Source organism: Harpia harpyja, chromosome 5, assembly GCF_026419915.1.
Source record: "Harpia harpyja isolate bHarHar1 chromosome 5, bHarHar1 primary haplotype, whole genome shotgun sequence".
Classification (NCBI taxonomy): Eukaryota; Metazoa; Chordata; class Aves; order Accipitriformes; family Accipitridae; genus Harpia; species Harpia harpyja.
This window is the reverse complement of record NC_068944.1, coordinates 20,285,756-20,310,841: the sequence shown is the minus strand read 5'-3', so window position 1 is coordinate 20,310,841 and position 25,086 is coordinate 20,285,756. Positions and strand designations below refer to the sequence as shown.

Here is a 25,086-nt window from a genome sequence, read left to right as displayed (position 1 = left end):
TAAAGTACTGCACTGAAGAATACAATATTGGCAGAAGGGAATTCCGAGTGTTAAGTTTTAAAAAGCAATTGGTTAGTAAGAGAATGTATGACTCGGAATAAGTGTAACTTAGTGTAGGAAAATCATACAACTTTGTTTTTAAAAAAAGTTTGGGTTTTTTTTGGCGCAGCTGGCTATTCAGAGTTATTTTATCGGGACAATTATCCATTATTATTATTGACTTAATACTATTGATGTGTATGTAACAGAGATCCAGTTTAAGTCTAAACATCTGAACTGGACAAATAGTTTTGTTGGTTTTCTTGCCTCAGGAACTTAGAATGGATTTGCTGACCTTTAGGGTAACAGTGAAATGTGTTAGTACGTCCCTATGCAAACAATGATTTCAATTAAAAAGTACATATCTTAAGGAGTTGTTGACAAGGCTTTGAATTCATCATTGCCTGATGAAACTGTCTTTTTTTCTTTTTTTTTTTTTTTTTTTCTTTAGATCTACTTTACTCGGTCAGCAAGAATAAGGTCCATGATACGTTTATCCTGAATTTTATTCCACATGATTCAGGGGGAGGTCTAATGTCCCACAGTGGCTAACACATTACATATTTCCTTTGGTGACCAAAAGATTAGAATCCTGTTTTTATAGTACTTTGCATTCCTAGAAATTTCAGTCATTAATAGTGTTTTGGGTCATGGTTAATTGCTTCTATGATAGCTAAGTTTCTTTGGATTCTGGAACTATCAGGAATACCTAAGGAAAACCACAAAACAAATAGCTACCTTTCAGAGTGTTGTGCAAATGTGGCAGGGGGGAAAACTGTACTTAAAAGTGATGAAACTAAGAGGTGGTTGATACACTACATAATACTGCTTTCAGAGGCTCGGTGTGGCGCAGTGAGAATTTGCCTTGTGGTTCTTGTATCCAGGTCTTCAGCCATATTACTCCTGTAGGTTAGCTTTCTTCTGCATTTTAGTCCAGCGTATTTTGTTTAGCTTCTAAATCTGAAGTTGCTTGGGTTTCTTTAGGGCTGGATGGGAAGAAATGAAACATAAGACACTTAAAAGCAACTAATTCAGAAGGTGGAACATCTGCTTCTTACTGGGATCTTTTTCATGTGACTCATGCACATAACCATTGTCTGTAGCTCTAGTTTAGTGGAGATTATGGTAACCTGGAATTGGTTCCTTGTGAGTAAATACATCTTTTTTAAAAATATTTTTTTTTTTAATAGTTGTGTAGTTAAATAGCAGCACTTGAAGTTTTCAGTTCAAAGATTTCTAGCATTTTTATGGAAACCTGGTCTTCCTTAAGTCAAAGAAGCCAGTTTTGCAATTGTAAGTAACGTGTATTTAAGTTGGTCTTGGATGATGGTCCTTTTTTAAAAACCTTCACCAAATTTTTAAATCAGTCATAAGACATGCTTCTGCAACACCTAACTGAAAATCAACACTAGTTGATTTGATGAGCCGTGGAAGATTAGTAGACAGTGTTCAGAATTTGAATTTCATGTGATTCAAGGTGTCTGACTAGTCAGACACTAAAAAAATGTCTGAATATTCTAAATTAATATCCTTTATTGAAGTTCTTCCTTACAAGTGTGTGAAATCTAGTTACGTTACCTTTGTAAATGTCTCAAAATAATGAGGCACACTTTTCCTTTTTTTTTTTTTTTGTTTGTTTGTTGTTACCTCGAAGCTGGAAATAAGTCAGCAAGTAAGCAGACTAAAATCAACTTTTGAGCATGTCTGTGTGCAATAAATTTTCCCTTTGATGGTTTGAATTACTGGGAGAGATCAGTATAACAGATGATATTTAATTTCTGATTATTAATCTGATTCATAATCTGGGATTCTTAGTGTATAAAATCAGCTATCAGCTGGTGTATGTTCAAATGACTCTTTCCAGCTGAGTTAGAGAGCACTTCACTTAAGTATTATGGCTCATTCTGAAATGCAGATTTCGACAACCTTTTAAATAATAAAAAAATATTGCTGTAGATTATTTTGTAATTGTTACAGTGCTATTGGTAACATTGAAAGCCACAGGCTATGTGTTGCTGCAAATGGAGAGGGTGGAATTTAAAGGTAAAAATAGCTCAACGTTAAAAGCATCCTCTGCCCTCAAGGTCTGTTGCCAGAATTGGCCCAGGATATCTTTTAGCGTAGGCAGGGTTTGAAGTCCTCAAGTGTGATCTTACTGCCCTATTTGTGTGTGTCTTGATTATGTCAAATTTTACGCCTGTTTTCACTCTATTCAAAGTTCGAGCAAATTTGTGATGTCCCAGCTTTCTAAGATAGGTTTAAAAAAAAAAAAAAAGATGATTGGGATGTCAATTTTCTGGTATCTTCATTCAAGAACGTTTTTGAAACTAAACAATGGGAGTGCAAAGGGAAAAAAATCCTAGTTGTGATTACTAGCACAGTTGTGTCTTTTTGATACTTTGAAATGATTCCATTTAAGTTAATATTTTTGCTGGCTGAGTATTTTGTGATGACGAAGATTGAACGTCCCATAGAATGACTCAGTATTCAACAAGTAGTCTTTGACTTCTTTCTTTTTTTTTTTTTAAATCCAAGAAAGATTCCTGGAATTGTTTACCCATTCTATGTATCTCTGCTTCTATCCATTGTTTCCTGGCTCAAATGTAATAGTTGTTAGTATTTTAGGTTTGGGGGGTTTTTTTGTTTTTTTTTTGGTTTGGTGGTTTGTTTTTTTTTAATGATAGGTATTAATGAAAACTGAGACACAAAATGATTGGTGGGAATGTGTTGAGGAAGAGAAAGGAAGATAATTTTTTTTACCAGGTGTTGCTTATGAGCTGATACTATGTTAATACAGATGTCTCTACCATGGTGTTAGACCACATTTAAAACTAATAAAAAGAGAGTTGTATTGATCTGTGAAGTCAGGTGTATTATAGGTGTTAGTTTATATTTTGGCAGACCTAGTTTGCCATGTGTTTTAAGATTCAATAATGGAAGATTTTCCTGTGATGATAGAGGTATACAGCAGTGCAGATTTGGAGGTTTTGTCCTTTACCTGCAATTTGTAGGACTCTGTTTTACTTAATATTGCATCTTCACTAAACAGAGAAACACCATCCAAACCTCACCGTCTTGTACTTCTCTTGTAGTCATTGGTATAAAAGCTTCACCTTTACACTGTAATTAGTATAAAGTGCCTACTCATTCTGCTTGGTGATAGCCTAAGCAAGTGTTCTAGATCACTGTAATACATAATTATTAATATTGTAAAAAATACTGTATTATACATGAACACTGTACCATTGTTCAAGGCCAAGATGAAAAGTAGAAGCTTACCATGAACAAGAGGAGCTATTTTATGCATCAGTTAATAGGTCTGAATATTTAGTGCACTGTCTGTCCATTGTGGTATTATAAGTTGTTCCTGTTTCGGCTCGACTGTGGTTTGTGAATATGTTTTACTTTCTGACCGACTTTGTCTTTGGGAGATGTTTGTTAACCAGATTTTTGTGACCGTCAGTCATTAGAGGATTATTACATGCACAGCTTACAAGCCGTAAATTCAAGCTGGAAAAGGCTGCTGGAGAGAGCTTACTGTTTGTAAAATGGGGAGAAAAAAAATCACTAATTAGATAAGTATTACATTTTCCAGTGTGAAAGTTGTCAAATTACAAGGCTTTTATTGTCAGATGAGCTAGATAAATTTGTATAAGCTAATTTCTTTAAAAAAAAAAAAACACCCAAATGACTCTACTAAGATAATTTCTGATGTGCTATTGTTGAAAATAAAAATGCAGAAACAAGTTAGAATTTTAGTAACTTTGTTTTCCTTAGGGTAGTAAGACTTTATCTGGTGCATAGTGATCTTGGCCTCTTTAGCTTCTCTTGCCTTTTAGTGTTTTTTGTATTGTATACAGTTACTTCATTGCATTGTAAATTATTTGGCAATGTAGATGTCTTATTTCATTTTATGGTTTGAAAGTATTTAGAAATACATGGTTATGCAAATTAAAATAAATATTTTCAGTTTATTTCTTTATGAACAAGGTCTTGAGAATTAAGATAGTTTGATAAATATTATCCTGGTGTAGGACTTCAGGTGTTTGGTTTTTAACAACATGAATAAGGAGGAAAAGAAAAAGAAAAAAATAATTGTTTGCCTGAATTTTAAAAAGATAGTCATATCAGAATTTTTCGTTCCTTTTTTTCCTCAAAATGTGGTCTCACTTGGGGTAATTCTTAATTTGACACTTCAGTGCTTAAATAGGTCTGACCTTGATAGTATGCGAAGCCTTAGAGGAAAGAACAAAGACCTGGAGATACACGGAATGTGGAATAAAATGCAGCATGAGTGTCCTGGGTAGAATGTGCCAGTCTGATCTGAGACCTCCTTCTCTATCTGTGTCTTTTTTTTCATGTCTTCTGTGTGCATCCCCCAAACAAAATCTGATCTTGCCACTGGATTTACCAGATGTCATTATAATATTTCATAGAGTTATAGAATGGTTTGGGTTGGAAGGGACCTTTAAAGGTCGTCTAGTTCCAACCCCCCTGCCATGGGCAGGGACGCCTTCCACTAGACCAGGTTGCTCAAAGCCCCATCCAACCTGGCCTTGAACACTTCCAGGGATGGGGCATCCACAACTTCTCCTGGCAACCTGTCCCAGTGCCTCACCACCCTCATCATAAAAAATTTGTTCCTCATGTCCAATCTAAATGTACCCTCTTTCAGTTTAACTCCGTTGCCCCTTGTCCTGTCACTACAGGCCCTGGTAAAGAGTCTTTCTCTGTCTTTCTTACAAGCCCTCTTTATGTATTTAAAGACCACAATAAGGTCTCCCTGGAGCCTTCTCTTCTCCAAGCTGAACCACCCCAACTGTCTTAGCCTTTCTTCAGAGCCTTCTGTGGAGAATGGAGCCTTCTGACCATTTTTGTGGCCCTCCTTTAGACCCCACTCTAACAGGTCCATGTCTGTCTTGTACTGGGGTTCCCAGAGGTGGATGCAGTACTCCAGGTGGGGTCTCTCATGAGAGCGGGGTAGAGGGGAACAATCACCTCCCTTGACCTGATGGCCCCGCTTCTATTTGTGCAGCCCAGGATATGATTGGCTTTCTGGGCTGCAATCACCCGTTCCCAGCTCATGTTCTGTTTTTCATCCACCAGTACCCCCAAGTCCTCCTCTGTGGGGCTGCCCTCAATGCGTTCGTCCCCTGGTCTGTATTGGTATTGGTGATTGCCTTGACCCAGGTGCAGGACCTTGCACTTGGCCTTGTTGAACTTCATGAGGTTTGCATGGGCCCACCCTTCAAGCCTGTCAAGGTCCCTCTAGATGGCATCCCATCCCTCAAGCAAATGAACATCACCACTCAGTTTGGTGTCATCTGCAAACTTGCTGAGGGTGTACTCAATCCCACTATGTTATTGATGAAGACATTGAATAGTATTGGTCCCAGTATGGATCCTTGAGGGATACCACTCGTTACTGGTTTCCGCTTGGACATTGAGGCATTGACTGTAACTCTTTAGACATGAGCACCCAGCCAATTCCTTATCCATCTAACAGTCCATCTGTCAAACCCCTATCTCTTCAATTTAGAGATAAGAATGTTGGGCGGGACTATATCAAAGGCCTCACAGAAGTCCAGGTAGATGGCATCCATAGCTCTTCCCTGGTCCAGTGATGCAGTTACTCCATTGTAGAAGGCCGCTAGATTAGTCAGGCACGATTTGCCCATGGTGAAGCCATGCTGGCTGTCTCTAACTACCTGTCTTCTATATGTTTTGACGTATCTTCTAGGAGGGTCTGTTCCATGATCTGAATATTGATTATTTGATACAGAGGTATCTGCAAAACTAATAATTAAGTTGCAGGTAAAAGAGCTTAGTGGAAAAATGTAAGGTAGAGAAGGGACAAGCTATAAAATAAACTGCAGCACAGCTGTTAGGCTATTGGAAGCTTAATAAGGACATTTCTAAAGGACGGACCAGTGTCATGTTTGAAATTGGTTTAGTATCTTCATTAGTGACCCTGGTATGGGTGGGACTGTGCTGGTAGAACTCATTGGTAATGCAAAGTTAGGAGGTGTGATGAACGCAAAAAAATTTGTGCGTTTGATGTGTGCTAATAATAGAACTGCTGTTTTCTCATTTTAGTTGAAAGTGATGAAGGAGTAAAACTAGAGACTAGTACTTAATCACAGGTTTATTGCAAGTGTGATGAGTCATGAAACGGGGCAAATATGAGACTGCGGTTGTGTAGTGAGGGAAGTATTAATGCCAAGGTTTATGGCATTGATGAAGCTTTATCTGAATGGTGCAAAGAAAAAGTTATTAATGTAAGTGAAGTAGAATAGCTTGGCTTGTTTATCTTAGCAAAATGAAGACTGAAAGGGGATCTGATTGCTATCTATAAATATATTGGAAAAAGTAAGCACTGGGGAAAAGAAAAGCTATGTAGGCTAAAGGGTAGGATTGGTACAAAAAGGAATTGGCATCAAGTGGCTGTGAATGTATTTAGATCATTAGAAACTAGTTGAATTTCAAATATGAATTGTGTCAGTCTGAACCAACATTCTAAAAATTATGTGTGCAAAAATAGTTTTAAATTCATCAGATACCATCTTACAAAATGGTTTGTGTCCTCTGGACTTCAGAAGGCTTCTCCTAGGTCATGAGGTTACAATGTTCTTGAAAGTTTGGTAGGACAATGGTGGTACCTAATGATGTACTTAAGCTAGAAGCTGGTATGTCATGTTACATTCCAAGACATTAGAATAGCTTGACTGAGATATATGTTTAATGTTTTTTTCTTTGTAAGAAGGGATGTTCATACTTTTAAAAATCGTATACATAGGAGTAACTGCTCCATATGTGAAGTAAACTTAGTAATTATAATTCATAGGAGTATGATGTTGATTTAACATGTTAACAGTATGATGTTAATTTGGCCACTAAGTCTAGTAGACCCAGTGAAAGTAAAAACTAGAATCTACTAGACATGTTCCGTGTTGCAGCTCAAGTTAGAGCTCTAGTTGCTTCTGTACACGTCAGCTGACTGGTCCTGGGAAGCATGGCTGTGTTAGCTCAGCTCAGTACTGTGATGTGAAGGTAGTGAGGGAATGGAGTTTATGATCTTGTCTGAGTGACAAGACTGTGACTGAATGCAACTTTTATTTAAACCAGGTGTTTGTTTTCCTGAGTGACTGTGATATGCTGTACTTGGCTTTTGGAGATTTGGGAGATGGAGAACCGTAGTCTGTACTTCCAGAGAATGAAAGGTCACCCTGAAACTGAAGTGAGCTGCTCATGTCTTTGGGAGGTAGTCCAGATTAGCTAGACCTGTCTGTAGGAAATTTTAATGTCTGATATATAAGCCTGTTTAGACTGGGCTCTGTGTTACATGCTGAGGTTGGACACCATCTAACAGTCAAACACCTGAAACTGGGGTTTTTTTAAAAGAACCGTCTGGGCTTTTGTCCACCGTGGGAGAAGTGTGAAATTAATTTATTTTTAAAGTGAAGTTGTTACACTGTTGGGATACTACTTGCAAGGAAACTGGTGAAAACCACAAGAGCTCTGGTGTTCTGTTCAATGTTTGAGTCTGGTCTCTGATACCCAGTTCTTGGAGCACACTGGGAAAAGTGCTAGGTAACAGCTTTTGGTCAGGTATTCTGTGGAAAGACTGATTTTCTGTGTGCCACTACAGCTGTCATCTGAGATGATTGCAAGGATTCTGATTACTGCTCTGGAGTTTGAAGAGTACCTTATATGTTGCAATTCAGATCAGAAAGGTGTATCCAGTTGGAAATTTTGTATTTGAGGATGCATGCATATTTTAAGCTGTTGAATATTTGAATATTTTAAAAAGCAGATCGGGACTTTTCAGCATCACTGAAACCTTTTGTAAGCTATAGCAGGTTAAAATACAAAGCAAGTTTAAAAGGGGAAAAAAAGGGAAAAGTTATTTGTTTATTTAGTTCTGTTGTTCAGATCTGCTATTTGTAATAGTATTCTTTGAAATCTAAGAGCCTCTGTAATTATCAAATTCATTAGTTATCCTACCTTATGCAAGTAAAGAGAATAGTTGCTCCAGCAGGCGGGGTTTATAACACAGCCCTTACTGAACTAAATTGTTGATGTTGCATCTGTACTGAAAGATTGCTTGTACATATTACTTAGTTGTTTCAGGACTTTGGGGATAGTTTGCTGGTTTAAATGTTCATGTTCAGCAGTAGTATTTCTACTGTTCTTGTTATTTCAATGGTGAGAGCGCTTTGGGATGAATAATACTTTATCATTAGATTCTTAAGACTTTATCCTAGTAGAATTATGAGCTACCAATTTTAGTCTGCTCTTAATGTGTATTTGGCAAGCATAAATTGCAAGTAAGGAATTCAAAACAAGGTGGAGGTTAAGTAACAAACTTGCCTTTGATGTTAGTGACATGACAGTTCTTTACTAGTGGCACTCTTTCAATAGGAAAAATGTCAAGAATAGACATATATGACTGAATTGGACTCAGACTGCTAGATTTTAAAGCTTAAGCTAAATACAAACATTAATATATTTGGGTGAAGTTATTCCATGTTATACTATCTTATTAATAGTGTTGTTTGTTGTTGAGGCTAAAGAAACCATTGTTCATATATAACATCAAATGCAGGACAATCTCCTTTTAGTCTGTATTTTATCTAATCTATAAGGTAGATAATGTTCTCTTTATTAGAATTCATGGTAACGATCTGTGGCTGTACTTCACCCTTAACATAGATGCTTATTGCATTTTTACTGTTTTTTGGCCACTAACAACATGTCAGTAACAAGCTGGGATGAATATGAAATTTTGATCCAGAAAAAAAAGTAAGAAAAAAATTGTTTGTCTGCTTTGAAATGCCACTGTATTGTATTTCTGTCTTTTCTCTACCAGAGCGGCAGGCAAAAGGTTTCAATTCCCATTTTACAGAAAAAGGGAGCCTACAGAGGGTGGAAGCAAGGACAGGTAGCCTGGGAGGAATACAGAGAAATTGTCCGAGCAGCCAGGGAACAGGTTAGGAAAGCCAAAGCCCTGGTAGAATTAAATCTGGTCAGGGATGTCAAGGGCAACAAGAAAAGCTTCTATAGGTATGTTGGTGATAAAAGTAAGACTGGGGAAAATGTGGGTCCTCTCCAGAAGGAAATGGGAGACCTGGTTACCCGGGACATGGAGAAGGCTGAGGTACTCAACAACATTTTGCCTCAGTCTTCACCAGCGAGTACTCCAGCCACACTGCCCAAATCGCAGAAGGCAAAGGCAGGGACTGGGAGAATGAAGAACCGCCCACTGTAGATCAGGTTCAAGACTGTCTAAGGAACCTGAAGGTGCACAAGTCCATGGGACCTGATGAGATGCATCCGCGGGTCCTGAGGGAACTGGTGGATGAAGTTGCTGAGCCACTGTCCATCATATTTGAGAAGTCATGGCAGTCCGGGGAAGTTCCCACTGACTGGAAAAGGGGAAACATAACCCCTCTTTAAAAAGGGAAAAAAGGAAGACCTGGGGAACTATAGGCCAGTCAGTCTCACCTGCGTGCCGGGCAAGATCACGGAACGGATTCTCCTGGAAACTGTGTTGTGGTTTAACCCCAGCCAGCAACTAAGCACCACATAGCCGCTCACTCACTTCCTGCACTACCCAGTGGGATGGGGGAGAGGATCGGGGGGAAAAAAAAAAAGTAAAACTCGTGGGTTGAGATAAGAAAGGAAGAAAATAATAATAATAACAACAATAAAATGACATTAATAAAATAATTGGAATATACAAAACAAGTGATGCACAATGCAATTGCTCACCACTTGCTGACCGATGCCCAGTTATTTCCCGAGCAGTGATCCCCTCCCAGGCCAACTCCCCCCAGTTTATATACTAGGCATGATGTCACATGGTATGGAATACCCCGTTGGCCAGTTTGGGTCAGCTGTCCTGGCTGTGTCCCCTCCCAACTTCTTGTGCCCCTCCAGCCTTCTTGCTGGCTGGGTGTGAGAAGCTGAAAAATCCTTGACTTAGTATAAACACCACTTAGCAGCAACTGAAGACATCAGTGTGTTCTCAACATTCTTCTCGTGCTAAATCCAAAACACTATACCAGCTACTAGAAAGAAAATTAAATTTATCCCAGCTGAAACCAGGACACTATGCTAAGGCACATGGAAAATAAGGAGGTTGTTGGTGACAGCCAGCATAGCTTCATGGAGGTCAAATCATGCATGACAAATTTGGTGGTCTTCTACCACAGGGTTACAGCATTGGTGGATAAGGGAAGAGCAACTGATGTCATCTACCTGGAGTTGTGCAAAGCATTTGACACTGGCCAGCACAACATCCTTGTCTCTAAATTGGAGAGACATGGATTTGGCGGATGGACCACTCGGTGTATAAGGAATTGGCTGGATGGTCTCACTCAAAGAGTTGTGGTCAATGGCTTGGATGTCCAAGTGGAGAGCAGTGATGAGTGGTGTTCCTCAGGGATCGGTATTGGGACCAGCGCTGTTTAACATCTTTGTCGGGGACATGGAACAGCGGGATCGAGTGCACCTGCAGCAAGTTTGCTGACACCACCAGGCTGTGTGGTGGGTGTGGTCAACACGCTGGACGGAAGGGATGCCACCCAGAGGGACCTTGACAGGCTTGAGAGGTGGGCCCATGTGAACTTCATGAAGTTCAGCAAGGCCAAGTGCAAGGTCCTGCACCTGGGTCGGGGCAATCCCAAGCATTAATACAGGCTGGGCAGAGAGCAGCCTTGCAGAGAAGGACTTGGGGGTGTTGGTTGATGAGAAGCTCAACATGACCTGGCAATGTGTGTTTGCAGCTCAGAAGGCAAACCGTATCCTGGGCTGCATCAAAAGAAGTGTGACCAGCAGGTCGAGGGAGGTGATTCTGCTGTGCTACTCTGGGGTCCCCAACATAAGAAGGACATGGATGTCTTGGACCGAGTCCAGAGGAGGGCCATGAAGATGGTCAGAGGGCTGGAGCACATCTCCTATGAAGACAGGCTGAGAGAGCTGGAGAAGGCTCCAGGGAGACCTTATAGCAGCCTTCCAGGACCTAAATGGGGCCTACAAGAAAGCCAGAGAGGGACTTTTTACAAGGGCATGTAGTGATAGGACAAGGGCTAATGGCTTTAAACTGAAAGAGGGTAGATTTAGATTGGATATAAGGAAGAAGTTCTTCACTGTGAGGGTGGTGAGGCGCTGGGACAGGTTGCCCAGAGAGGTTGCGGATGCCCCATCCCTGGAAGTGTTCAAGGGCAGGTTGGATGGGGCTTTGAGCAACCTGGTCTAGTGGAAGGCGTCCCTGCCCATGTCAGGGGGGTTGGAACTAGATGACCTTTAAGGTCCCTTCCAACCCAAACCATTCTATGATTCTTACACCAGCCCCCACTAAAGCATGCATGTCAGCATCTGCACAAGCACCTCTAATAAGCTGTATAGCCGTATATAAGCTCTGCTTGCCCCTTTGACAGAGGAAGATGAGCTCTTTTAGGATTAAAAAAATGCGCATTGTTTCAGCATTTTTTAGAAGGAAAAAACTTTGACGGATACGTCATCAGCATGGATGCTGGCAGCACGTCATTGTGGGGAGCTCAGATAAAATTTCATGTTACCCCTGGTAAACAATGCTAGCCTAGAATCAGCCTTAAGGAGCTGTGGACATTGAGGTGTGTCAGCTTTCTTATAAAGCCTTTGTTGCATTCTGACGTTTACATGCAGGTTGATGATAAAACTAATAACTATTTCTGAAGTGCCAGGTTATAATAACAAGTGAAATATTCTGTATTATTGCTCTAATATATGGATATCTACCTGAGAGCCATGGTTATTTGTAGGTATTAATCTTGCACCTTCATCCACTGATTATTCCTGATTATTCAGACCTATAATGTTGAAGTATTAATCCATGAAACCTAAGCTGTTGTGCTTCATAAACCGTGAATAATTTTAACATAGGTGATCTGTCAGAGTTGGAATTTTTCTTCCAGTTGACGAAGGTATTTGAATGGTCATGGGTTTGCTATTTGAAGAGGAAGGAATTATGTTCATTGGCAATGCATGTTACAGATTCTCTTCAGATGGTTTTCACAGAGGTCTGCATATTAATTTCTTAAAACTAATTTATGGAAATAAAAAACATTCCTCTCACTTTCTTTTGTGTCAGCTGTGTCACCTATGCCTTTTCCAGAAAGTACTATAAAATCCCATTTGGAGCAATTAAGTGCTTTTTGTACATCTTAAGATAAGTTTTCTTATCTGACAGTCAAGGTAGTTTTGACTTGCTACAGAACACCGGTCTCTTTCATTTTAGACATCTTTCCTTCAGTACTCTTGGTGGAAGATGATCAGGTCAGGGAATACTTAAGTAAACTGGACATACCTAAGTCCATGGGCCCCGATGGAATATACCCACGAATGCTGAGGGAACTGGCAGGTGGAGAAACAGGCTGACAGGCACCTTGTGAAGTTCCAACAAGAAGTACAAAGTCCTGCACTTGGGGAGGAACAACCCCAGGCACCAGTACGTGCTGGGGTCTGACCGGATGGAAAGCAGCTTTGCAGAAAGGGCCCTGGAGGTCCTGGTGGACACCAAGTTGACCATGAACCAGCAATATGCCCTTGCAGCAAAGGCAGCCAATGGTATCCTGGGCTGTATTAGGAGGAGTGTTGCCAGCAGGTCAAGGGAGGTGATCCTCCCCCTCTGCCCAGCCCTTGTGAGGCCACAGCTGAGTGCTAGGTCCAGGTCTGGGCTCCCCACTACAAGAGGCATGGACATACTGGAGAGAATCCAGTGAAGGGCTACAAAGATGATGAAGACACTGGAGCATCTCTCCTGTGAGGAAAATCTGGGAGAGCTGGGACTGCTCAGCCTGGAGAAGAGAAGGCTTAGGGGGATCTTATCAATATCTACAAATACCTGAAGGGAGGATGCAAAGAGGACAGAGTCAGGCTCTTTGCAGTGGTGCCTGGCGTCAGGACCAGAGGCAATGGGCACAACCTGAAACACAGGAGGTTCCCTCTGAACATCAGGAAACACTTCCCCCCCCCCCCCCCCCCCCCCCCCCCACTATGAGGGTGACCGAGCACTGGCATAGGTTGCCTGGGGAGGCTGTGGAGTCTCCATCCTTGGAGATATTCAGAAGCCATCTAGACATGGCTCTGGGCACCTGGCTGTGGCTGTCCCTGCTTGAGCAGGGGGTTTCGCCCAGATGACCTCCAGAGGTCCCTTCCAACCTCAACCATTCTGTGACTGTTATGTCAAATGATTAAATTAGAAAATTCTTTATTACCTCATATGAATGTACATTACATGGGGCTATGTTAATTTAACTTATTCTTTCTTTAATCTGTCATTACTTCTAATTCTGGCAGAATGAGTTAATGGAGATCTTAATCGGTTCCTGTCAGGTCTATCATAAAAGTCAGTGAACTTGTTCTCAAAATATTTCTTGCTGGCTTTATAATACTACTGGTAGTTTTTATCCTGCTGACTTTAACTCCTTTCTACTTCATTAGGGCTCAAATTGTCAAATGCAGTAAATTATTTTTCTTTACCTGCTCAACCTGACTTTATTGTGTGCTGAAAGAAAACTACCCTGCCTGTGTTTGCTTTGGTAAAGATGCCTTGAAGTGTTCTGTATGTTTCAAGTGCTCTTGGAATTTCAAAGGTGGTTGAAGCAATGGTCAAAGAACAGCATCCCACTTAAAGCATATAATCCCAATAGTTTTTGAAGTTAACACTGTAATTTACACATTTTAAGGAGTTTGGATTCCTTTTGCCAGTCTGTGTACTTTTTTAATGTGTACTTATGTTGTTTTTAGATGTGGCTGAATATATCACTTTACTGTGCCAGTACAGTTTACAGTTTACAGCTTAAATGAACTTTAGTTCTGTGCATGAAATAGAGTGCTTTCTGGCAGTCAGCTTAGGTATTAGGTTTTATAACAGCTACAGTTCAATGTCTTAAATTGAAGAGGACAATATACTTAACACTTAAGCTGTTTCATGTAAAATGCTGTTGAATTTGTTTAATAATGCATCCTCATTTTTTGTACAACTCTACAAGTTATCTGCCTGTTAATTATCAAAGATTTTATGTAATTTAATAAAAAGATAATTTCTTATCCAATTTTAGGTAGAGGTGATATTCTGTGATGGGCTCTGTGTGTACATTACGACAGCCTTACTAGTTTTGAATGGAGCTTCTTGATACCCAACCCTGTCCGCTTCTCAGAAGTTCTTTATGTTCACTCTGTACTAGCAACAACTAGAGATACTGGCAGTAATCTCTCACCTTTCCCAGGGGTACCACAGGCCGAGGAGGTTTGTCTAAGCTCTTCCTTCCCACTCTAGAAAGGCATTCACGTCATTTTTTTCCTGTATGTTTGACTGTCCCAGGCGGTAGAAGGACGACTTTTGGAGCTGAGGAACTGAAGGAGACCTGAATTTGAAGACAAAATGACACTGTTGATCAAAAAGATCTCTGTACAGGTCCTACCTGTCCAGTAGTACATAGTATTTTGATTTTACTGCAGTGTAACTGGCAAGCTTGTGGCAGGCTGGGAAACTTGGCCCTGTGTTTCAGCAGTGGAAACTGGCTCTTCAGAATCTGTGTCATTTCTTTCTGCCCACTAGTTGCTGTAGTCCGAGATGTGTAGTTGCCAGGGGCAACTCCAGCATTAATGTTGCGGTGGCTGCACTGTAAGATTGCCGGAATAGAAATTCAGTCCATAATGATTTTGGAGATCTCTGGTATTTCTGAGGGTGATTAGGCAGGTGTCTTGTCATTCCTTTCTAAGGCCCTTGTAAGTCAAAAAGAGAGGAAAAATCTCGGCGTGGATTGTCATTGTTCCATTCAAAACAGTTGGAATAACCTGGCACTCTCACAACTTTTATTCTAGGAAGATGCTGTAATTGGCGTCTTGAATTTACACTACTAAGTGCGTTGCTGAACTCCCTGTCCCCTTTAAAGTACGTCTGACTCCCAGAGGTTGTTAGATTGAAATTACAGGTTTATAAAGCAATAATCTCTTGTCATTAGACATCATAGTTACATCAGTATAGCTTGAGCCTTTTATTAGTTAAATTACTACAGCTTCTGAAAATCCTAGTTGCAGATCCAGAAGTCCATTGTCTTAAGTTCTACAATTATAAGACAAAAGATAGTCTTAAGCAGTTTACAGTGGGAGTATTGGGCAAACAACAGTAGATGAGTACTCATGAGGTATTTTGTGTGGTGGGTACAGTTGGATATGAGCTTGTCTGAGGTTAAGTGCTCAAATAAAAACCGGCTTTGGCCTGGGTGTCATGCAAGCAGAGAGAAAGAGATGCTCTTTTTGAGAGTATAATGCTGTCCTAGTGTAGCTGCATGTTTTCTGAGATGAAGTTGGCATGCATCTTGGTGCATGTGCAGAATGTCTGTATCCGTCTTAGCCTGTTCTTTTCCTTGTTCAGTTGCAGTCTGTGCAGCATGACATAAAACATTTCTCCTTCCTGGTTCTCCCTCTCCCCCTGCCTTCTCTTGTTTTTCTCAAGGAAGCATCATGATTTAGGCTTTTGCACTCAGGCCATTAGTGCCAGCTTGTACTTTATTTCCCCACTCCCCCAAGGGTAGCGGTATTTATGTTTGTGTGAATGGGAACTCCAGAATCCTTCTGCTGTTGCATGGTTTCTTTTTTGAAGGATGTGTCGTGCTAGTTTAGATTGTGTGGCTCCTCTGAATGGTAATAGACATTTTTTTATGATTTACTATCCTTGTGTCTGCTCCTGCCTGTCCATGCTCAGATCAGTGCTGTCTGTTGGTATGCTACTAAACTACCAAAATAGCTGGGTTCTGCAGGAACAGTGAAATTTAGTCGTCTTTTCTTTTTGTGCAACAGTTTGTTACCAGCTCTTTGTTGAATCTGATGGTTGTGAGTCTCAAGAGGCTTTATACAGTTTTTCTTTCTTTAAAGCTTATAGAAGCAGGTGAAAGGTAAAGCTGTCAGAAGGGTGCTCTAGACCTTGAAAAAAATTTCAGTCCACTCTGAAAGAAATGTCTGATACTAAAAAAAAGTCCCTGAGCTAAAGGCTCTTTTTTGGGAATTATCCAGGAAATGCAAAGGAGGTCACTGCATTCATGTACATGGGGAACAAAAGCAGAATTTTTTTTTTTTAATTATCTGTGGTGTTAGAAATTATAGTAAATATCAGAATAATTTGAAGAGTATTTTGAATCCTATCTCTTTATTATACACTTTGAGAAGGCAGACTTGAGGGGACCTTTCATGTCTCAAAAGAAGCAGAACTCTTTTTTTTAAAGTTTAAAAAACAGTTTATCATCAGTTTATAAATTCATTACTTCTTTGTCTTGAAATAAGCTATTTTTGAATAGTGCAGCTTCTTTTCTAGGTGACTGTGCCTTTCAAAATGAGCCTCTGAACTGAGCCTGTTTTTCCTTTGAGCAGAATTTCCCTAGTAATAGTAGCTGAGAAGATGGAGAAGCAGAGCTCCTCAGGTTTTCTAGAGTTGCAGTTAAAAAAAAGCAACCCACACTTTTGAAAGCCAGATTCAAGGTGCTGTATGCTGCTGGCCACTGCAAAGGCAATGCTTAGATGACTGTTAGTAAAACTCCCAGAATAACTTCCTCAAAAATGTTTGTGAAGCTCGAAAGAGTAAATGTTTGGTCTTTTCTGAGTGTATTGCTAGTCTTAGATTTAGAGGAGTATTCAGCTGCCTGATTTTAGTTCAGCTTGTGGTATGAGTGATGGGAGTTATTTTTGGATCATGCTCTATAAGTGAGTGCAACTGAATCCTGCAAGAGCCGTGAAGAGGCAAGTGACAGGAAACTTTGAAGTAGTTTTGTAAATCTTCTTCTTGGGGGCTGTGTCAAATTTGCTTGGATTGAGAGGGTGGCTATTTCGTCCACCGTATAAAGCCAGATTAGAAAGTTTCAGACAAGTAATACCAGTTCCTATTTTCTCAAAAGAGCCTCATTGAATGTAAACCTAGCTCATGTGTATCTTCATCTACACCTCGGTATTCTGATTCTCAGTAATTCCCATTTTAGTCCTTTATTGATTTGTATCCTGGTGTTTTGTGTCAAGACTGTTTAGCACTCTCTCAAAATCAAGGATTTGGAATGAGAGTGAGTTATGGAAACAAAGACATCGCTCAGATAGTGAGCCCTCTAGTGTCATAACATGTTTGATGCTGGCCAGTACTGTTTCCTTCAGAGTAGTCTAGACACTTCTGTGGAATAAGGTGTTCAGAAAAGAATTGGCTTCCTTTGTCTCATGTAGTTAGTGGTTTTGTTGTACCTTACCACTTGTTCATATCACGTATATTTTTAATCCAGTTTAATTTAAAGTTTGCTTTCGTTGTGGTTTTTTAATGGAAAAGTAGTTGTCATGTTTTCAATACTGATTAAAATTATTTTGTAGTAATTGAATGTGTAATTTTTAAAGAACAATAAAGAAGGTTCTTAAAAGTTAATGTACACATGAAGTATTATTGAATACATTTCATGTTCATATGAGATTCCATTTTCTAAGTTGCATTCTTGTAGTGCCTGTGCAGTATTGCTTTCAGGTGACACAACCCTAAGGGAGATTAACAAGCTCAGGACACCGTGAACCTTACTTGCTTTTTGTGCTGTTGCTGTATGGCATCACATGGAGGTGATCTCTGACAGAAGACGTGGTTTTGCAGCTTGACATTGAAATTATGCTTCTTGTCCAATCCAGTCTTAGAGGCAATTCCTATCCTGATAGTTTAACTTAAACACAGTTTAGAGTATGTGCATAAACAGCGTATCATCTCTTGCCTATTTTGAGTGTAAAAGATGAGGCTGATGTCTGTTTCTGTCAAGTCTGTAGGAGCTCAGAAGCACAATAGAAGTTGAAATCTCAAGAGCAGTTAGCATATTTCAGTATCACAGTGTTTTCTTTCTTTAAACATTTGAAAGGGTTCCGAAGTATGTGTTGCTTCTATTCCTAAAGAAAAATCCAACAAAATTTACTTTTGCATATGACCATTACCTTCTAGGTATTAAAATGTTAAGAATGATTTGGTAAAATTAGCATATGTATATATGAACTTTTTGTGCCAGCAGCTTGAGCCTGTCATACTATTTAAGAGTTATTTGTTCACTGCTGTAATGTATATTATTATAAATAAGGTGATAAAGCATACTTTGCATGTAACAGTATATGTGCTTAACAGAAGTATGATTTAACTTGCTTTAAGAAGTTTGTTGCCATCAAGTTATATTTTAAGAGTAATTTGTACTGTATAAACAGATTTCTTTTCCAGAGATACATACATATTTTAAAAAAATCAACTCTTTTTACAGGTCCCTTTACAGATGTAGTAACTACAAATCTTAAACTACGAAATCCATCAGATAGAAAAGTATGCTTCAAAGTGAAGACCACAGCACCTCGCCGATACTGTGTGAGGCCAAACAGTGGAATTATTGACCCAGGATCATCTGTAATTGTTTCAGGTAAAAACAGATACATGCAGTTGTAGGTTAGGCGTTTTTAGGCCTTTTATGAAGTTCTCCAATGCTTGATCTTAGAGGCTGTTCAAAGTATGTCAGCTTTTTAAAAAGATTTTTTTAAAAATAAAACTGTTCCCCTTCATTAGTGCGACGTCAACTTGACATAGAGCTGCAATGATACATGAAAAATCCTCCATACAGAAATACTTGCCATTCGTCACATTTATCTGCAGCTCTCTGAAAGGAGGAAAAGTTGGAAATGGGCAGTGACATTAACAGTACCTTTGCTTCAGACTATTCATGCTTGTATCTTGAAGTAGGGCATTGCTTGGCTGCTCTGATGTGTTTAAAGTTTAACATTTGACAGTTCATTACATTTTAAAAAAAAAAAAAATTCATTCACAATTGTAGGCTAGTTGTTTTGACCATAGCATTGGTCCCTGAACTCTATTGTTTCATAATTCTTCCATTTATTACAGTAGTATATGTTAAGTGGCATTCATTAAATTGCTTTTAAAAAATTGTATTTTCTGTTATTTTAGGTAGGTGGAGCAGTTTGTTGCCCTTAAATTTGAAAAATCTAGTATGTTTCACTATAGAGACACTCTGTCCTTATTCTGTTTTTGTTTTTTTGGGTGAGGGGATTAAAAAAAGAACCCTTACTTTTCAGCAGTGTGAGCCCTGAAGCCAGAGAATACTATTTTTTTCCATGAAACTCCATGTAGGTTTGGCTTACGTACTTCATTCTGACAATCCACAGAATTTTGATAGCTGGACATATAATGGTCTAATCCTATACTGGACTGTACAGTGTCAAAAAGACCAGGCGTTAGTAATCGTGGGAGCAGGTGTTCTCCAGAAAATGGGAAAAGACTGGGTATCAGTCTTCTGATTTGGTAAATGATTTTCGTAGGTCATTCTCCTGATCATTTTGAGGTAGGAATCTCCAGAATAAAGGGGATTCTCAAACCAGTGACTGTGAGAGGTGAGAAACTCTTTATTTCTCTGGACCCACCATATTTCCCAACTTAGAGAGAGGGGAATCCCCTTTTTATAGGCTGTGGTCTTACAGGTTGTAGACATCACAGGCAGAACAGTTGTGAGCTCCTAGACCTCCTAAGTCAAGAAAGCTGATTTTTGTAGAACCCTTGGAGCAAAGCAAAAGGGAAATAACGGAGCAATCCTCAGAGCGTTTCAGATTCATATCCTTATACCCTTCGGGAAGTTTAAAAGAAGCTGGAGAACTAGCTTCAGGTGATATGTTCAAATGTTGCAGGGAATACCTCAGGAAAACTTTATATTTAAGATTGATTAAAACCTTAGAGTAACCTTCCTTGAAGGAAAGACCAGTTTTCTAATCTAGTATGATCTGTAGAATGTGACCCTTTAAATCTTGCTTACCATGGACAGTCCAGCATCTTGTGGATGAAAGATCATTTTACTGAGAATTGGTTCAAGATTCAAGTAGTCAAAAGCCAACTTTATTTCTGTCTTCAACTTTGACTTACAGCCATTTTGTGTTAACTGTGTGTTTGATCTGGTGTCAGGAATCTTTCCCATGGGTAGTCATACATCACAATCAAGATATTGCTGGACTTTCTCTTCAGGGAATTGAATAGATTGAAGGATTCCATTTGCCTATTGTAAAGTGTGTTTTCATAGTTACAAATCATCATTTTAGTGCTTTGAATATTTCAGTTTTTTAAATGAGGCAATACTGGAGCTGTAAACAGTATTTCAGCTTCAGGTTCACCAGTAAAGGGAAACAGTGTCATACTGCTTGACTCTTCAGTTTGCATAGCAGGGAATCTTTGATATCCTTTTTCTGTATTACTGGATTCTCATGCAATTATGCAGCTACAGTAACCCCAAGATGCTTTCGTTGTTTAGTTATAGCGACTCCACAGTGCTTTTCAGAATTAAGTTCTCTTCCCCAAAGCTTCGTATTTTTGTTTTTAAGCATATAATTTCTTTTGGGTCACTTGGTAAGATAAGTGCGGAGATAATTTTTCTAGTGACCCACTTTGTTATCTCATCAATCTCTCAACGGAATGTTTTCAGTGCTGACTCATCTTTTACATAATTAAAAATAGATTTCTGTCACATTGTTGTGCAGAGAGAGATCACTACAGGATACCATGGGCTGAAACTCTGTGTTCAAAACTAAATGTTGAGATAGTGTTAGCTGTCTTCAGCCTGTATAATGCATCATGCTGATTTACAGTCAAGCCAGTTTTTAAATTCATTGTTGGAGATGTGATTTAACAGTCATTTTAAGAAGTCCATGGGCATTTTGTTTATCATTCAATTGTGAATCACTAGGTAACCTTCTTCAGCCATGTTTATACATTTTTCCCAAAAATACTAATTTGGTAAGACCTGTTTTTCTTTATCTTGGTGCCCTAAATTAACTATTTATTATTGCATCATGTATTGCTTGTTGTTAACTTGTTAAAAACAATTGCTTGTTGTTGATTATTCTTTTCAGAATATAGTGTGTTACTCTTCTTCCTTCACAACTTGTTAGTGTTACTTATTACGGTTCTTCCTTCTGGTTTTCAGACCCCTTTAAGATGTATTTTGTGGATATAAAGCCCTCCTGTGTAGAAAACCTAGGCCTATTAACAAGAGGCTTGCTTTCATAACTATTTGTTGTAATTCCCCTAGAAGTGATCACTGGACTACTCAGGGATTCCAAGAGCATGTTGAAAACTGTGGCTTCGTATGTTCATGAGATTTTCCATGTTTACTTAAAACCGTGAAGAGCTCGAAGAGCTCTTTGAATTTGTGGATTGTCTTTTTCTGCTGCTTTTCAATTCAATCAGATTTTCAGCTGCTGCTGAGTGGTCAAAGAACATAAAGTTATTTAACTAGTTATCTAAGGATTCTGCCAGCACGTGAAGAAGTTCTCTGAGGATGGAAAGCTGGCTTTGCCATCTTTCAGGTTACTCCATCTGTTCCCTTGGCTTTAGAAAACTGGAGTACTGCATGCTAGTCAGTATTCTGTTGATGGAACAATTCTTAAGAGATAAATTGCTATAGCATCCATACCTGGAAGAAGCATTTAGTTTGATCAGTTATGTTTTGGACCACAGCGAGACGAATGATTAAGGAAACCTGATTTTTAAACCTTTCCAAATAGGATTGTTTGGAAGCATGTCAAATACTGCAATTGCTTTATGTGCTTTATTTGTGAAATTGAAATATCTGAATCAGATTATTCACATATCCTTTGATTATGCTGTATATAACATTTAAGGGGCGGGGGGGGGTGGAGGAGAAGGATAATCATCCTGTAGCAAACACCTGCAACTTGTAACTAGTATTTAAGGCCTTTAAGGCCTAAAGTTAGGTGGCAGTGTAATTCAATTAACAAGTAACTTTTTTTCATAGGTACTAGTGAATTTGGAAAGGCCAAGTTAGTAATTTGATACTGTACTTTTATACTGATACTTTTATATACTAATGCAGTTCAATCCTGCCATGAAGAATTTACTCTCTGTGAAGGGAAGCATGTTGAGCTACACATCCAATGAAGATTCAGAACTGTGGAAAATATAACTGTACTGTTGAAAACTGTAGCAGTATTGGAGTCTACAGACTGAATTGGTTTAGAATATATGGGAAGGTTGTTCAGAGCACACAATCTGTTTTTCTAGCTAAATCAGTATTTCTGCTATAGCTTTTTCATTGCTGTAAAATAGGTAAATATACAGATATCTGTTGACAGGGCTCCATAAATGGAATTCTTGGGGTTTTTTTTAAATCTTTATCTGAAACTACTTCACCTTCTCTTTTAATTTTGTATAAAGATACACTGAACTGGAATTCCCATTCCGTGGAATACAAGTGTACGTACACTGTCAAATAATTTATCTCTACAGTTCGTTCTGAGTCCTTATCCTCTGGTAGAACAAGTTGCAAGTGTGCCCACATACACATATTTAAATATAATTTGTGTGGTCCTGTACTCCCATCTGGAGTAAGGCAACTAACTGTCTCTGAAAGGAGACAAGGGGGCTAACATGATAGTTTGTTTCAGGGTCCGCTCCAGACAGACAGTATGGTTGGAGGTAGACTCTGCTGGTTGTATATCCATACCTCTGCTTCAGTAGTCCCCCATCACTACCATAACAAACCTCGTGTATTCAGGTATTTCTGCAAACTCTTATATTATGCCCCTGGATATGCAGCTGTATCCTATAAAAGTTCTAATCTCCTGGTCTCTATTATAGACATCATGTTATTTCAGTCCTTTTGAACTAAAGAAACCACACACAAAATAGTGATGCCAGGGTGACCTGGACAACCGCTATGTGGTGTAAAAACATACAGTCTGCTCCTGGATGGCCTTATACAACTTGGGTGGATGAAGGTACTGTGCTTCTGTAATTAAAGCTTTGATTTAGAAGTATTGTAGTGCGGTAGAAATAACGGAGGCTATAAATACTGTCCTTGATGTAATTTTTTTCACTGAGCTTGTGCACACTTCAAAACAATAACTTCAGAAACATGAGTTTCTGTTCTTGGCCAACAGAGTTTTCAACTTTGAAAAGCTGAAAGTACAGTAAAAAGGCTGTCATTAAGAAAGTCTGAACCACTTGCATGCTCTACCTCTGGTACTTTTAGCACAAATTATGTTGTGTCAAAAATGTCTGGTTTCATCCAGAAGGGTTTGTTTGGTTTTTTTTAAAATCTGCATTACAGTGTGCTGAAAGCTGAAAACGCAGCAAGAAAATACATAAGATAAAATGCAAGGAGCAGGTATTATGAGCTTTATTTTAATGTTCCACTTAAAGCTGCCGTTGCAGGGAATTTGATTTTGAATCCCATCCCTCTTTCTTTGCTAGTAAAATGCAGTGGAGGCCCAAAAGTTGCCATATAATTAAAGTGTGTACCTGGATTTTGGAGTACTTTTGGTCCAATGTTAACTGCTAGACTGGACTTAGAGTTAAGAATGTTAAAACCTCAGTAAAATGTGTTGTGTAGTTATTACATCACTAATAACTAGAATTTTTTTTTTAAAGAGGTCAATTTGAAAGTGTTTTAAAGATTTATTATTAAAGCCCTAGGCAGCTTTACCTCCTATAATAACTGTAGTTTGAATGAAGTATTTTAATAGCTTTGCTCCCAGCTTACATTAATATACCTTTAGAAGTCAGTTGAACTTGCCCCACTGCTGGTGGTCTACCTAATGTAGGTTCTCTCCCTCTTTTTTTTTTTTTTTTTTTCCCCTGAGTTACTATCATAACATGTGCTACAATTCTTTAACTTTGCATTCACTTAATCATAAAATGTGTTTGTTCCAAAGAAAAGTCCTGTGATGTTTGCTTGAGGTTTTTTTTTTTTGTCTTACAGGATCTGTTTGTTCATACTTGTATATGAAATGTCTTTTAGCTATAGTAATTACAGAAATAATCATGTCAGCTATGCCAGACTGAAAAACTTTAAGATCTTTCCTCTCAGTACCTGTTGCTACAGTGTGTATCTGCTCTATTTTCAACACTGCCTTTGCATTTTAACTTTCAGTGTGTTCAGTGAGGAGCAAATCTAAAGTGGATAGCATGCTTGTTACAGGGATTAGCTGAAGACTCACAGTTTTATGCTTTATTTTTTCTTCTGAACAGTAATGCTGCAGCCTTTTGACTATGACCCAAATGAGAAGAGTAAACACAAGTTTATGGTACAAACAACCTATGCACCACCAAATATTTCAGATATGGAAGCAGTGGTAAGTAAAAATGGGGTATAATGACTGTTGTATTTTTTTTTCCCCTTAAAAAATCAGGCTTAAGTGTAAATGAATCATGTTTTTGCAGTTTATTTTTGGAGAATTGGGTTTTCCCTGAAGAAGTGTGACTTCCATATGTGATTCAGGGTTTTTAATATTAAATACAAGCTCAGTTCTTAGAACTCCCCTAGTGGACTGGTTGAATGGAAATAGTAGTGAATCTAAGGTTAAGGTCAGTTCAGTGTTAAAATATGGGCATGTTGTACCTTCTATGCAGCTAATCTGAAAGGGATAAACAGATTGTATTTGAAGGAATCAAGAGTATGTTTAAACAACAAGCCTGAAGCTGTATGAAATGGGTGCATTTGGCCTGAAAAGTGTTTTAAGTGAAATGTCGGATAGGTTCATAATGAATTAAAACATTTGGAAGACTAAGTTATGTCTCCCTACAAGATACCAAGTGGCTAAACACAGCACAAATGATAGATTTATTTTCTGTTTTAATAGAACATGTTGTAGATTCAGTTCTTGGGCAGGATTGGTCTCATGAAAGATCCAGAAAGAAGATATTTAGGTTTGTGCTTGTTAGTTCAGAAGTAAGGACAGCTGTTTCTGAGATTACAAGCTGGCAGCAACAGGAAGGAAGGCTTCAGTTGTCAGAACATGCCCTTTAGGGTGTATGTGGACTCCCATAAGCATGTATATTAAGGTGGAAGGGAATGATGCACAGGCTTCTGTCTCTAGAGGCTGTTTTAAGGAATGCCTGAGTTTACACAGGTACTTCAATGTTCACTCAAGGCAGAGGAAGAGAGGGGAAACAGAGGATAAATGTGAGATTTTATAAATCACTGAAATCCACTAGAC

The 25,086-nt window shown here is 39.0% G+C and overlaps 1 protein-coding gene across 1 annotated transcript in view; it reads left to right on the top strand.

Moving 5' to 3' along the window:
* Positions 1 to 25,086, top strand: part of VAPA (VAMP associated protein A) — a 33,546-nt gene that overhangs the window by 2,351 nt on the left and 6,109 nt on the right. The window contains exons 2-3 of the mRNA XM_052787812.1: positions 18,342 to 18,494; positions 24,119 to 24,222. Coding sequence (XP_052643772.1) covers positions 18,342 to 18,494; positions 24,119 to 24,222 — 257 coding nt within the window. The remainder of the gene's footprint in view (positions 1 to 18,341; positions 18,495 to 24,118; positions 24,223 to 25,086) is intronic.